Raw genomic sequence first — 13,265 nt, 5'->3', positions numbered from 1 at the left:
GAATTATTTAAAAAGTCTAACCTGCCCACTGAATTATTTTAAATGGCCGCAGTATCCTAACTGTGCAAAGGTAGCATAATCATTAGTCTTTTAATTGAAGGCTGGTATGAATGGTTGGACGAGATATTAACTGTTTCATAAAAATTTATAATAGAATTTTATTTTTTAGTCAAAAAGCTAAAATAAATTTAAAAGACGAGAAGACCCTATAAATCTTTATATTTAGATAATTACAATTTTGTGGATTTTTTTTGTTGTGATTGTTGATAATATTTTATTGGGGTGATATTAAAATTTAAAAAACTTTTAATTAATTAAATCATTAATTTATGAATAATTGATCCGTTATTAACGATTAAAAATTTAAGTTACTTTAGGGATAACAGCGTAATTTTTTTGGAGAGTTCATATCGATAAAAAAGATTGCGACCTCGATGTTGGATTAAGAGATATATTTTGGTGTAGCCGCTAAAATGTTAAGTCTGTTCGACTTTTAAATTCTTACATGATCTGAGTTCAAACCGGTGTAAGCCAGGTTGGTTTCTATCTTTAAAAAATTAAAATATTTCAGTACGAAAGGACCTAATATTTGATAAATTATTATTTTTATAATTGAATATAATTAATTTACTATTTTGGCAGATTAGTGCAATAAATTTAGAATTTATATATGTAATTTATATTACAAATAGTACATGTTTTATTTAGAAAATTTATTATTTATTATTGGTAGTTTATTATTAGTAATTTGTGTTTTAGTAAGAGTTGCATTTTTGACAATATTTGAACGAAAGGTATTAGGTTATATTCAAATTCGTAAGGGGCCTAATAAGGTAGGAATTATAGGAATTCCTCAACCTTTTTGTGATGCAATTAAATTATTTACTAAGGAACAAACTTATCCTTTATTATCAAATTATATTTCTTATTATTTTTCTCCTATTTTTTCACTATTTTTATCTTTATTGGTATGAATATGTATACCTTTATTTATTAAATTATTTTCTTTTAATTTAGGTTTATTATTTTTTTTATGTTGTACAAGTTTAGGAGTGTATACTGTAATAATTGCTGGTTGATCTTCAAATTCTAATTATGCTTTATTAGGAGGTTTACGAGCTGTTGCTCAAACTATTTCTTATGAAGTAAGATTAGCTTTAGTATTATTAAGTTTTATTTTTTTAATTGGGGGTTATAATATATTAATATTTTATAAGTATCAATTATTTATTTGATTTTTATTTTTAATGTTTCCAATAGCATTAGTTTGATTTAGAATTTCATTAGCTGAAACAAATCGAACACCTTTTGATTTTGCTGAAGGTGAATCTGAATTAGTTTCTGGATTTAATATTGAATATAGAAGAGGAGGATTTGCATTAATTTTTTTGGCTGAATATGCAAGTATTTTATTCATAAGAATATTATTTTGTGTAATATTTTTAGGATGTGATGTGTTTTCTTTTTCTTTTTATTTAAAGTTAACATTTGTTTCTTTTATATTTATTTGAGTTCGTGGCACTTTACCTCGATTCCGTTATGATAAATTAATATATTTAGCTTGAAAGAGATTTTTACCTTTCTCGTTAAATTTTTTATTATTTTTTGTAGGATTTAAGATTTTTTTATTATATTTATTATAGTGAATTTTATTTAGTAAAAGTTAATAGAAAATTAGATTTCTATCTTATGTTTTCAAAACATATGCTTATTTCAAGCTCATTAACTAATTTAATAAATTATCTCATCACTTTGTTATTAAAGGATTAAATAAAAAATAAGAGAAATAAACTACTGTTAAAATTTGACCAACTAAAACGTAAGGAGCTTCAACTGGTCGAGCACCAATTCATGTTAATAAAATAACTGTAACTACTATTGTTCAGAATATAATTTTATTAATTGGATAAAATTGGATTCCTCGGAACTTTCTTAAGTGATAGAAAGGTAAAATTGCTAAAATTGCAATTGATAAAACTAATGCAATTACTCCTCCTAACTTATTTGGAATAGATCGAAGAATAGCATAAGCGAATAAAAAGTATCATTCAGGTTGAATATGAACAGGTGTAACTAAAGGATTAGCGGGGATAAAATTATCAGGGTCTCCTAATAAGTATGGATTAATTAATACTAATAAAATTAAAATTATTGTTATAATAATAAATCCAACGATATCCTTATAAGTGAAATAAGGATGGAAAGGAATTTTATCAATATTAGAATTTAATCCAATAGGATTATTTGAACCGGTTTCATGTAAAAATAATAAATGGATTATTGTTATTGCTAATACAATAAAAGGTAAAATAAAGTGGAAAGTGAAAAATCGAGTTAAAGTCGCATTGTCTACAGCAAATCCTCCTCAAACTCATTGTACTAAGTCAATTCCTAAATAAGGAATAGCTGATAATAAATTAGTAATAACTGTTGCTCCTCAGAAAGATATTTGTCCTCAAGGAAGAACGTATCCTATAAAAGCTGTTCCTATAACTAGAAATAAAATAATTACTCCTACTAGTCAAGTTGGTGTATATAAATATGATCCATAATATATTCCTCGTCCTACATGTAGATAAATGCAAATAAAGAAAAATGATGCACCATTAGCATGTAAAGTTCGTAATAATCAACCATAATTAACGTCTCGACAAATATGATTTACTCTATTAAATGCTAAATTAATATCTGCTGTATAATGTATAGCAAGAAATAATCCAGTTAAAATTTGAATAATTAAACATAAACCTAGTAATGATCCGAAATTTCATCATGATGAAATATTACTTGGAGCAGGTAGGTCTACTAATGCATTATTTGCAATACTTAAAATTGGATGTTTAAGTCGTAAAGGTTTGTTCATTAGTTAATTAAATATAGGTCGTAAAGGTCCCTTAAATAAATTAGTAATTTTTACTACTGCAATTAATGTAATTAATAAATAATTTATTAATAAAATTGTTAACAAATTAGTTGGATAATTATATAGTTTGTTTAAAGAAAGAGAATTTTCTATTATATATGAATTTAAATTAGAAATTGATTGAATTTCTATATTAGAATAATTTAATAGAATTCTTTTGTCAATAAAATATAATGAAATAATTATAATAAAAAAAATAGAAATTGATGAAATTAAAATTTTTGAAGAAAATGTAAATATTTCATTTGAAGCTAAAGAAGTTACATAAATGAATAGAACTAGTATTCCTCCTAAAAATACTAAAAATAAAATATAAGAAAATCAAAATGTTTTAGTTATTAATCCTGAAATTATTGAAACTAAAATAGTTTGAATAAGTAAGGTTAATCCTATAGCTAATGGATGTTTAATATTTATAATAATAAAATTAAAAATAAATAGAAGAGTTATTAAAATTCATTGTATAATATCAAGAAATAGTTTAATTAAAATATTAATTTTGGGGATTAATGATAAAGAAATTTCTTTTTTCTTGAAGTTTTAAAAGAGTAACTCTTATTTTTGGTTTACAAGACCAATGTTTTTATTAAACTATTAAAACTAATGTTAATAATTTTAAATTGATGTTTACCTAGAATTTTATTTATTATAGGAGTATTTACTTTTGTTTCTAATCGAAAGCATTTATTATCTATATTATTAAGATTAGAATATATTGTTTTAAGATTATTTCTTTTATTATTTGTATATTTAAATATATATAATTATGAAAATTTTTTTAGAATAATATTTTTAACTTTTAGAGTATGTGAAGGTGCTTTAGGTCTTTCAATTTTAGTTTCAATAATTCGTACACATGGAAATGATTATTTTCAAAGATTTAATGTATTATAATGTTAAAAATTATTTTTATAGTTTTATTTTTATTTCCTTTATGTTTTATTAAAAATTCATATTGAATGGTTCAAAGTTTTTTATTTTTTATTTCTTTTATTTTTATTTTAATAAATATATATTCAAATTATTTTATATCAATTTCTTATATATTCGGTTCAGATATAATTTCTTATGGATTAATTTTATTAAGATTGTGAATTGTTTCTTTAATGTTAATAGCAAGAGAATCAGTGTTTAAATATAATAATTATGTTAATTTATTTTTATTTAATATTATTTTATTGTTATTAATATTAGTATTAACTTTTAGAAGTATAAGTTTATTTATATTTTATTTATTTTTTGAAAGAAGTTTAATTCCTACTTTATTTTTAATTTTAGGTTGGGGTTATCAACCTGAACGTTTACAAGCGGGAGTATATTTATTATTTTATACATTGTTAGTTTCTTTACCAATATTAATTGGTATTTTTTATTTATATAAGGTAACAAATACTATAAATTTTTATTTATTAAATAATTATATATTTAATTATGAAATTTTATATTTTTCTTTAGTTATAGCATTTTTAGTAAAAATACCAATATTTTTAGTTCATTTGTGATTACCAAAGGCTCATGTAGAAGCTCCAGTTTCTGGGTCAATAATTTTAGCTGGAATTATATTAAAGTTAGGAGGTTATGGTTTATTACGAGTATTTCCTTTTTTACAATTATTAGGTCTAAAATTTAATTTTATTTGAATTAGAATTAGATTAGTTGGAGGAGTATTAGTTAGTTTAACATGTTTATGTCAAACTGATTTAAAGGCTTTAATTGCTTATTCTTCAGTTGCTCATATAGGAATTGTTTTAGCTGGGTTAATAACTATAACATATATAGGAATATGTGGTTCTTATACTTTAATAATTGCTCATGGATTATGTTCTTCTGGATTATTTTGTTTAGCAAATATTTCTTATGAACGATTAGGAAGACGAAGTTTATTAATTAATAAGGGTTTATTAAATTTTATACCTTCAATGGCTTTATGATGATTTTTATTAAGTTCTGCTAATATAGCAGCTCCTCCTACTTTAAATTTATTAGGAGAAATTTCTTTGATTAATAGAATTGTTAGTTGATCTTGATTAACAATATTAATGTTATCTTTATTGTCTTTCTTTAGAGCTGCTTATACATTATATTTATATGCTTATAGACAACATGGAAAGTTATTTTCTGGAGTTTATTCTTTTAGAGGAGGAAAGATTCGAGAATATTTATTATTATTTTTACATTGATTTCCTTTAAATTTATTAATTTTAAAGGGGGATATATGTATGTTATGATTATAATTATTTAAATAGTTTAATAAAAATATTGATTTGTGGTGTCAATGATAAGATAGAAATCTTTTTAAATCGTGAAATATTTATCAATTTGTTCAATTAGATTCATTAGTTTATTTTTTTTTAGACTTTTGTCATTTACTATAGGATTAATTTTTATTATAAATGATTTTACAATTTTTATTGAATGAGAAGTTGTTTCTATAAATTCTTTAATAATTGTAATAACAATTTTATTAGATTGAATAAGATTAATTTTTATGTCTTTTGTATTAATAATTTCTTCTTTAGTTATTTATTATAGAAAGGAATATATAGAAAGAGATTATAAGATTAATCGATTTATTATATTAGTATTAATATTTGTAACTTCAATAATATTATTAATTATTAGTCCAAATTTAATTAGAATTTTATTAGGTTGAGATGGATTAGGGTTAGTTTCTTATTGTTTAGTAATTTATTTTCAAAATATTAAGTCATATAATGCTGGTATATTAACTGCTTTATCAAATCGAATTGGAGATGTAGCTTTATTATTAGCAATTGCTTGAATATTAAATTATGGTAGTTGAAATTATATTTTTTATTTAGATGTAATGCAATCTGATAGAGAAATGTTAATTGTTGGAATATTAGTAATATTAGCTGCAATAACAAAAAGTGCACAGATTCCATTTTCTTCTTGATTACCAGCTGCAATAGCAGCTCCTACTCCAGTATCGGCTTTAGTTCATTCTTCAACTTTAGTAACAGCTGGAGTTTATTTATTAATTCGATTTAATATTGTATTAAGAACAAGTTGAATGGGTAATTTATTACTATTATTATCAGGTTTAACAATATTTATAGCTGGATTAGGTGCTAATTATGAATTTGATTTAAAGAAGATTATTGCTTTATCTACTTTAAGACAATTAGGTTTAATAATAAGAATTTTATCTATAGGTTATTATAAATTAGCTTTTTTTCATTTATTAACTCATGCATTATTTAAGGCTTTATTATTTATATGTGCAGGAGCAATTATTCATAATATGAACAATAATCAAGATATTCGTTTAATGGGAAGTTTAAGATTAATAATACCATTAACTTCTTCTTGTTTTAATGTTGCAAATTTAGCATTATGTGGAATACCATTTTTAGCAGGATTTTATTCAAAGGATTTAATTTTGGAAATAGTATCATTTTCTTATATTAATTTATTTTCTTTCTTTCTATATTTTTTTTCAACAGGGTTAACAGTATGTTATTCTTTTCGATTAGTTTATTATTCAATAACTGGAGATTCTAATTTTTCTTCTTTAAATATACTTAATGATGAAGGTTGAGTAATATTAAAGAGTATAATAGGTTTATTAATTTTAAGAATTGTAGGAGGAAGTATATTAAGTTGATTAATTTTTCCTACTCCGGAAGTTATTATCTTACCTTTAAATTTAAAGTTATTGACTTTATTTGTATGTATTATTGGTGGTTTAATAGGTTATTTAATTTCTAATGTATCTTTATTTTTTATAAATAAGGCTTTAAGAAATTATAATTTTTCTTATTTTTTAGGCTCAATATGATTTATACCTTATATTTCTACTTATGGAATTATTAATTATCCTTTAATTTTAGGTAAAATAAGAATTAAATCATTTGACCAAGGTTGATCTGAATATTTTGGGGGCCAACAACTTTATTATAATTTAGTTAAAAATTCTCAGTTAAATCAAATATTACAAAATAATAATTTAAAAATTTATTTATTAAGTTTTATTTTTTGAATTGTAATTTTATACATATATATAATTTGTTTTTATTCAAATAGCTTATATTTAGAGTATAACACTGAAGATGTTAGGGAGATTAATTAATCTTTGAATATACTGAATTATTTTTAGTAATTTATAAAATAAAATTATTTAATTTTACAATGAAAATGTAATGTTTTTATTAAACTATATAAATAGAAGTATAAATGGAATTTAACCATTAAAAGAAAAAAGTTAGCAGCTTTTACTTGAACATCATACTTCCTTAATTGGAGTTTAGAACTCAATTCTATCATTAACAGTGATAAGCCGCTTTTTGGCTTCAATTAATTATTTAAAGAATAAGGGTAAATTTACCTAAGATTAGGTCGAAACTAATTGCAATATATCGCTTCATATTCAAGGTAGATTGAAAATTCAATACTTTTTGAATGCAAATCAAATGTTATAATTAACTACAACCCTGTTTAGTTTGATCAATTTAATATTCCTTGATTTCATTCATGATAAAGTCCTAATAATAGAATTAAAATAAAAATAATAGACGTAATTGTTCAGCATATAATATTTGAAAATTTAATAATTAAAATAATTGGTAAAATTAATGCAATTTCTACGTCAAAAATTAAAAAAATAATAGTAATTAAAAAAAATCGAAGTGAAAAAGGTAAACGAGATGATGATTTTGGGTCAAATCCACATTCGAATGGTGAAGCTTTTTCACGATCTACAATTGTTTTTTTAGATAAAATTGAAGCTAAAAGTATAATTACTATAGAAATTAATAGAAGGATTGAACTAATTGTTAAAATTGAAAAAATTATCTATACTATTAATAATAGACCATATGATTGGAAGTCAAATATACTTTTTATACTATATAGATAATAAATTATCCTCCTCATCAGTAAATAGATACATAAAGGAATAATCAAACAATATCAACAAAATGTCAATATCAAGCAGCAGCTTCAAATCCAAAGTGGTGATTTTTTGAAAAGTGGTTATTTAAATGTCGACCTAAACAAACAATTAAAAAAGTTGTTCCAATTAATACATGAAGACCATGAAATCCTGTTGCTATAAAGAAAGTAGAACCGTAAACTGAATCTGCAATTGTGAATGGAGCTTCAATATATTCATAAGCTTGAAGAATTGTAAAGTAAATTCCTAATAATACTGTAAAAAATAATCCTTGTGTAGTTTGTGAATGATTACCTTCCATTAAACTATGATGAGCTCAAGTTACAGTAATTCCAGAAGTTAGTAAAATTACAGTATTTAATAAAGGAATTTGGAATGGATTGAAAGGAGTAATTCCTAAAGGTGGTCATATTGCTCCTAATTCAATTGAAGGGGATAAGCTACTATGGAAAAATGCTCAAAAAAATGAAACGAAAAATAAAACTTCTGAAAGAATAAATAAAATTATTCCTCATCGTAAACCTGTAGTAACAGAAAGTGTATGAAGACCTTGATATGTTCCTTCTCGAGAAACATCTCGTCATCATTGGTACACAGTTAAAATTGTAATAACATTTCCTAATAAGAATAATGAATTATCATATTGATGAAATCATTTTACTATTCCTGCAACTGTTGTTATAGCTCCAATTGATGCTGTTAATGGTCATGGACTATAGTCTACTAAATGAAATGGGTGATTTGAATGTGTTGACATTAATTAACTTCTCTAGAATATAATGTTCTTAGAACAGCAAATACGTATGATTGAATTATTGCAACTGCTGATTCTAAAACTAATAGTGCAATTTGTGTAATAATTAAAAAACTAATTAATATTATAGATAAAGAAGGTCCTGTATTTCCTAAAAGAGTAAGAAGTAGATGTCCAGCAATTATATTAGCTGTTAATCGAACAGCTAAAGTTCCTGGTCGAATTACATTACTAATAGTTTCAATGCATACTATAAAGGGTATTAAAATAGCTGGAGTTCCTTGAGGAACTAAATGAGCAAATATATGTTGAGTATTATTAATTCATCCATATAATATAAAACATAATCATAAAGGAAGAGCTAAAGTTAGAGTTAAAGTTAAATGACTTGTTCTTGTAAAAATATATGGAAATAATCCTATAAAATTATTAAATAAAATTATAGAAAATAATGAAACGAAAATAAATGTAGAACCGTTTGCTCCTATAGGACCAAGTAAAGTTTTAAATTCCTTATGAAGTGTTAATAAAATATTATTTCAAAAAATGTGGTATCGAGATGGTATAAGTCAGTATATTGATGGAATCATTAAAATTCCTAAAAAAGTTCTTAATCAATTTAATGAAAGATTAAAAATACTTGATGAAGGGTCAAAAACAGAGAATAAATTTGTTATCATTTTCAATTTAATGACTTTGTTGAATGAGTTTTATTACTTAAATTTGATTTAGGTATTGAAGGAATATATGAATAGTAATTTATTACATTAAAAATTACAAATGTAATTGAAAAAATAATAAATAAGCTTAATCAACCAATTGGTGCTATTTGAGGGATTAAAAAATATTAATAAATTAATAATTTTAGTTTGACAAACTAATGTTATATTTTTAACTAATTTTTTCATTAGAAGTAAGTGCTAATTTACTATAAAATGGTTTAAGAGACCAGTACTTGCTTTCAGTCATCTAATGAAGAATTATTTTTAGAAATTCACTTAATAAAATAATTTACAGGAATACTTTCAATTACAATTGGTATAAAACTATGATTAGCTCCACAAATTTCTGAGCATTGTCCATAGAATAAACCTGGTCGATTAATTAAGAAATTAGTTTGATTTAGACGACCAGGAGTACCATCAACCTTTACACCTAAAGCAGGAACAGTTCATGAATGAATTACATCAGCAGCGGTTACTAAAATTCGAATTTGAGAATTTATTGGCAAAACTACTCGATTATCTACATCTAATAAACGAAATCCGTCTACTGGTAATTCATTTGTAGGAATTATATAAGAATCAAATTCAACATTATTAAAATCTGAGTATTCATAACTTCAATATCATTGATGACCAATAGCCTTTAAAGTTACTGATGGTTCATTAATTTCATCTAATAAGTATAATAATCGTAAAGAAGGGAAAGCAATGAATAATAAAATAATTGCAGGTAAAATAGTTCAAATAATTTCAATTGTTTGTCCATGTAATAAATAACGATTAACATATTTATTAAAAAATAATGTAAACATTAAATATCCGACTAATACTGTAATTATTACTAAAATTATTAATGCATGATCATGAAAAAAAATTAATTGTTCTATTAATGGAGAAGAACTATCTTGTAAACCTAAATTTGCTCATGTTGACATTAGTTTCTAATAAAAGTAAAATACTTTATATATGGAGCTTAAATCCATTGCACTAATCTGCCATATTAGAAATTAGTTAGTAAAGGCAATTCATTATATCTGTGTTCAGCAGGTGGAGTATTTTGTAACCATTCAATTGATGAATTTAATTGAATTGGGAAAATTACTTGTCGTTGAGATACTAAACTTTCTCAGATAATATAGAATAAATATAAAATTCCTAATAATGAAATTGTTGAACCGATTGTTGAAATTACATTTCATGCTGTATAAGCATCAGGATAATCAGAATATCGTCGAGGTATTCCGGCTAATCCTAAGAAATGTTGAGGAAAGAATGTTAAATTTACTCCAATAAATATAATAACAAATTGACTTTTTAAAAGTTTATTATTTAGAGTTAATCCAGTAAATAGAGGGTATCAATGTACAAATCCTGCTATAATAGCAAATACAGCTCCTATAGAAAGTACATAGTGGAAATGAGCAACTACATAATATGTATCATGTAAAATAATATCAACAGATGAGTTAGCTAGTACTACTCCTGTTAAACCTCCTACAGTAAATAAGAATACGAATCCTAAAGCTCATAAAATAGCTGGAGAATAAGTTAGTTGAGTTCCGTATAATGTAGCTAATCAACTAAAAATCTTAATTCCAGTAGGTACAGCAATAATTATTGTAGCTGAAGTGAAGTAAGCTCGAGTATCAACGTCTATTCCAACAGTAAATATGTGATGAGCTCATACAATAAATCCTAAAAGTCCAATTGCTAACATAGCATAAATTATTCCTAAGGAACCGAATGTTTCCTTCTTTCCTGATTCTTGACTAATAATATGAGAAATTATTCCAAATCCAGGTAAAATTAAAATATAAACTTCTGGATGTCCAAAGAATCAGAATAAGTGTTGATAAAGAATTGGATCACCTCCTCCAGCTGGATCAAAGAATGAAGTATTTAAATTTCGATCAGTTAATAGTATAGTGATAGCTCCAGCAAGAACAGGAAGAGATAATAATAATAATAATGCAGTAATTACAACTGATCAAACAAATAAAGGCATTCGATCGAATGTAATTCCTGTTGATCGTATGTTAATAACAGTTGTAATAAAATTTACTGCTCCTAAAATTGAAGAAATTCCTGCTAAGTGAAGAGAGAAAATAGCTAAATCAACTGAAGCTCCACCATGAGCAATAATTGATGATAAAGGTGGATAAACAGTTCAACCTGTTCCAGCTCCCTTTTCTACTATACTTCTTACTAATAATAGAGTTAATGCAGGAGGTAATAATCAAAAACTTATATTATTCATTCGAGGGAATGCTATATCTGGAGCTCCTAATATTAAAGGAACTAATCAATTTCCAAACCCTCCAATTATAATAGGTATTACTATAAAGAAAATTATAATAAAAGCATGAGCTGTTACAATAACATTATAAATTTGATCGTCTCCAATTAGAGCACCAGGGTGTCCTAATTCAGCTCGAATTAAAATTCTTAATGATGTTCCTACTATACCAGATCATGCTCCGAAGATAAAATATAAAGTACCAATATCTTTATGATTAGTAGAAAATAACCATTGTTGCGATTAAATGGCTGAAGTTTAGGCAATAGATTGTAAATTTATTTATGAGAATTTTTCTCTTTAATCAATTAGCTTTATAGTCAATAATGACATTAGACTGCAATTCTAAAGGAGTAATAAATTTACTAAGGCTTAAAAGATTATTCTTATATTGATAGCTTTGAAGGCTATTAGTTTATTTAACTTAAAGCCTTAAAAAAAGAAATATAAGGAAGAAGTTAAAAATAACCCAAAAGTTGAAATATAAGAAAAAGTTAATAAAAGCTTTATATTTGAAGACTTATAATATGAAAATGTTATTCAACTATTTTCATAATAGTTTAGTATAAAAGCACTATAACATAATCGAATATAAAAATATAAAGTAATTAATGTTATTATTACTATAAAAGTTAATAAAAATAATTGATTATTTATAGTTAAAGATTGAATTACAAATATTTTTGGTAAGAATCCTAAAAATGGGGGTAATCCTCCTAATGAAAGAAGATTAAAAAATAAGAAAAATTTAATTCTTTTTTCATGGAAAAATAAAGAAAATAATTGATTAATATAAGAAATTTTAAACATATTAAATATTAACACTATTGAAAATGTTAAAAATGTATAAAATAAAAAATATATTAGTCAAATATTTCTATTATATATTGCAGCTAATATTCATCCTAAATGGTTAATTGAAGAATAAGCTATTAATTTACGTAAAGAAGTTTGATTTAAACCTCCTAATGCACCAATAAAACTTGATAAAATAATTCTGATAATAATTAATGGCTTAAAAATTACATAAGAAATTAATATTAACGGAGCAATTTTTTGTCAAGTTATTAAAATTAATGCATTAATTCATGATAATCCTTCTATTACATTAGGGAATCAAAAATGGAAAGGAGCAGAACCTCTCTTTAATAATAAAGAAGAAAGAATAATTATTTCTATTAAATTTGCATTATTTTTACCAGTATTAAGTAAAAATAAAATTACTGCAAATAAAAATACAGAAGAAGCTAGTGCTTGAGTTAAAAAGTACTTTAAAGATGCTTCTGTAGATATTAATTTATTATCTCTTATTAGGGGGATAAAAGCTAACAAATTAATTTCTAAACCTATTCAGGCTCCTATTCAAGAGTTTGCTGAAATTGCAATTAAAGATCCTATTATTAAAATAGTTAAAAATATAATTTTTGATGAATTATTAAAAATTAAAAAGAAAAGGATTAGAACCTTTATAAATGGGGTATGAGCCCAGTAGCTTAATTAGCTTATCTTTTTATAATAAATATATTTTGGTGTACGATGCACAAAAGTTTTTGATACTTTTAGAAATAGTTTAATTCTATTAAATATAATGAATGTAATATTAATTACATAATTTACCCTATCAAGGTAACCCTTTTATCAGGCAATTCATT

At 23.8% G+C, this 13,265-nt stretch overlaps 13 protein-coding genes across 13 annotated transcripts, besides 22 other annotated features; 4 read left to right on the top strand and 9 right to left on the bottom strand. All coding sequences in view use genetic code 5, as the record gives it.

The window, feature by feature from the left end:
- Positions 1 to 629, top strand: part of an rRNA (16S ribosomal RNA) that runs on past the window's edge.
- Positions 630 to 694, top strand: a tRNA (tRNA-Leu).
- A 1-nt stretch (position 695) lies between these two features.
- On the top strand, positions 696 to 1,643 carry ND1 (NADH dehydrogenase subunit 1). The gene has a single exon. The coding sequence runs from the start codon at positions 696 to 698 to the stop codon at positions 1,641 to 1,643; it is 948 nt and encodes a 315-aa protein (YP_009058475.1).
- Positions 1,644 to 1,660: 17 nt separating this feature from the next.
- Positions 1,661 to 1,728, bottom strand: a tRNA (tRNA-Ser).
- Positions 1,727 to 2,863, bottom strand: CYTB (cytochrome b). The gene has a single exon. The coding sequence runs from the start codon at positions 2,861 to 2,863 to the stop codon at positions 1,727 to 1,729; it is 1,137 nt and encodes a 378-aa protein (YP_009058474.1).
- Positions 2,864 to 2,866: 3 nt separating this feature from the next.
- Positions 2,867 to 3,391, bottom strand: ND6 (NADH dehydrogenase subunit 6). Its single transcript has one exon. The coding sequence runs from the start codon at positions 3,389 to 3,391 to the stop codon at positions 2,867 to 2,869; it is 525 nt and encodes a 174-aa protein (YP_009058473.1).
- A 2-nt stretch (positions 3,392 to 3,393) lies between these two features.
- Positions 3,394 to 3,459, top strand: a tRNA (tRNA-Pro).
- Positions 3,460 to 3,524, bottom strand: a tRNA (tRNA-Thr).
- Positions 3,525 to 3,526: 2 nt separating this feature from the next.
- Positions 3,527 to 3,817, top strand: ND4L (NADH dehydrogenase subunit 4L). The gene has a single exon. The coding sequence runs from the start codon at positions 3,527 to 3,529 to the stop codon at positions 3,815 to 3,817; it is 291 nt and encodes a 96-aa protein (YP_009058472.1).
- On the top strand, positions 3,817 to 5,157 carry ND4 (NADH dehydrogenase subunit 4). The gene has a single exon. It carries the CDS (start codon positions 3,817 to 3,819, stop codon positions 5,155 to 5,157), a length of 1,341 nt encoding a protein of 446 aa, YP_009058471.1.
- Positions 5,158 to 5,159: 2 nt separating this feature from the next.
- Positions 5,160 to 5,225, top strand: a tRNA (tRNA-His).
- A 15-nt stretch (positions 5,226 to 5,240) lies between these two features.
- Positions 5,241 to 6,960, top strand: ND5 (NADH dehydrogenase subunit 5). Its single transcript has one exon. A coding segment is annotated over exon 1 (1,720 nt).
- Positions 6,961 to 7,026, top strand: a tRNA (tRNA-Phe).
- Positions 7,027 to 7,044: 18 nt separating this feature from the next.
- Positions 7,045 to 7,110, bottom strand: a tRNA (tRNA-Glu).
- Positions 7,111 to 7,178, bottom strand: a tRNA (tRNA-Ser).
- Positions 7,179 to 7,244, bottom strand: a tRNA (tRNA-Asn).
- An 8-nt stretch (positions 7,245 to 7,252) lies between these two features.
- Positions 7,253 to 7,315, bottom strand: a tRNA (tRNA-Arg).
- Positions 7,315 to 7,379, bottom strand: a tRNA (tRNA-Ala).
- A 2-nt stretch (positions 7,380 to 7,381) lies between these two features.
- Positions 7,382 to 7,735, bottom strand: ND3 (NADH dehydrogenase subunit 3). The gene has a single exon. It carries the CDS (start codon positions 7,733 to 7,735, stop codon positions 7,382 to 7,384), a length of 354 nt encoding a protein of 117 aa, YP_009058469.1.
- Positions 7,736 to 7,800, bottom strand: a tRNA (tRNA-Gly).
- A 6-nt stretch (positions 7,801 to 7,806) lies between these two features.
- On the bottom strand, positions 7,807 to 8,595 carry COX3 (cytochrome c oxidase subunit III). The gene has a single exon. It carries the CDS (start codon positions 8,593 to 8,595, stop codon positions 7,807 to 7,809), a length of 789 nt encoding a protein of 262 aa, YP_009058468.1.
- Positions 8,595 to 9,272, bottom strand: ATP6 (ATP synthase F0 subunit 6). The gene has a single exon. It carries the CDS (start codon positions 9,270 to 9,272, stop codon positions 8,595 to 8,597), a length of 678 nt encoding a protein of 225 aa, YP_009058467.1.
- ATP8 (ATP synthase F0 subunit 8) lies at positions 9,266 to 9,430 on the bottom strand. The gene has a single exon. It carries the CDS (start codon positions 9,428 to 9,430, stop codon positions 9,266 to 9,268), a length of 165 nt encoding a protein of 54 aa, YP_009058466.1.
- Positions 9,431 to 9,497, bottom strand: a tRNA (tRNA-Asp).
- Positions 9,497 to 9,567, bottom strand: a tRNA (tRNA-Lys).
- Positions 9,568 to 10,252, bottom strand: COX2 (cytochrome c oxidase subunit II). The gene has a single exon. A coding segment is annotated over exon 1 (685 nt).
- Positions 10,253 to 10,256: 4 nt separating this feature from the next.
- Positions 10,257 to 10,322, bottom strand: a tRNA (tRNA-Leu).
- On the bottom strand, positions 10,323 to 11,856 carry COX1 (cytochrome c oxidase subunit I; the record flags this gene model as incomplete). Its single annotated transcript has 1 exon — positions 10,323 to 11,856. A coding segment is annotated over one exon (1,534 nt), but the record flags the coding sequence as incomplete, so codon positions are not given.
- Positions 11,855 to 11,920, top strand: a tRNA (tRNA-Tyr).
- A 3-nt stretch (positions 11,921 to 11,923) lies between these two features.
- Positions 11,924 to 11,987, top strand: a tRNA (tRNA-Cys).
- Positions 11,980 to 12,047, bottom strand: a tRNA (tRNA-Trp).
- Positions 12,046 to 13,056, bottom strand: ND2 (NADH dehydrogenase subunit 2). Its single transcript has one exon. The coding sequence runs from the start codon at positions 13,054 to 13,056 to the stop codon at positions 12,046 to 12,048; it is 1,011 nt and encodes a 336-aa protein (YP_009058463.1).
- Positions 13,057 to 13,125, bottom strand: a tRNA (tRNA-Met).
- Positions 13,126 to 13,133: 8 nt separating this feature from the next.
- Positions 13,134 to 13,202, top strand: a tRNA (tRNA-Gln).
- Positions 13,200 to 13,265, bottom strand: a tRNA (tRNA-Ile).

Source organism: Musca domestica, mitochondrion (assembly GCF_030504385.1).
Source record: "Musca domestica mitochondrion, complete genome".
Taxonomy (NCBI): Eukaryota; Metazoa; Arthropoda; class Insecta; order Diptera; family Muscidae; genus Musca; species Musca domestica.
This window is presented reverse-complemented; position numbering and strand designations above follow the sequence as displayed.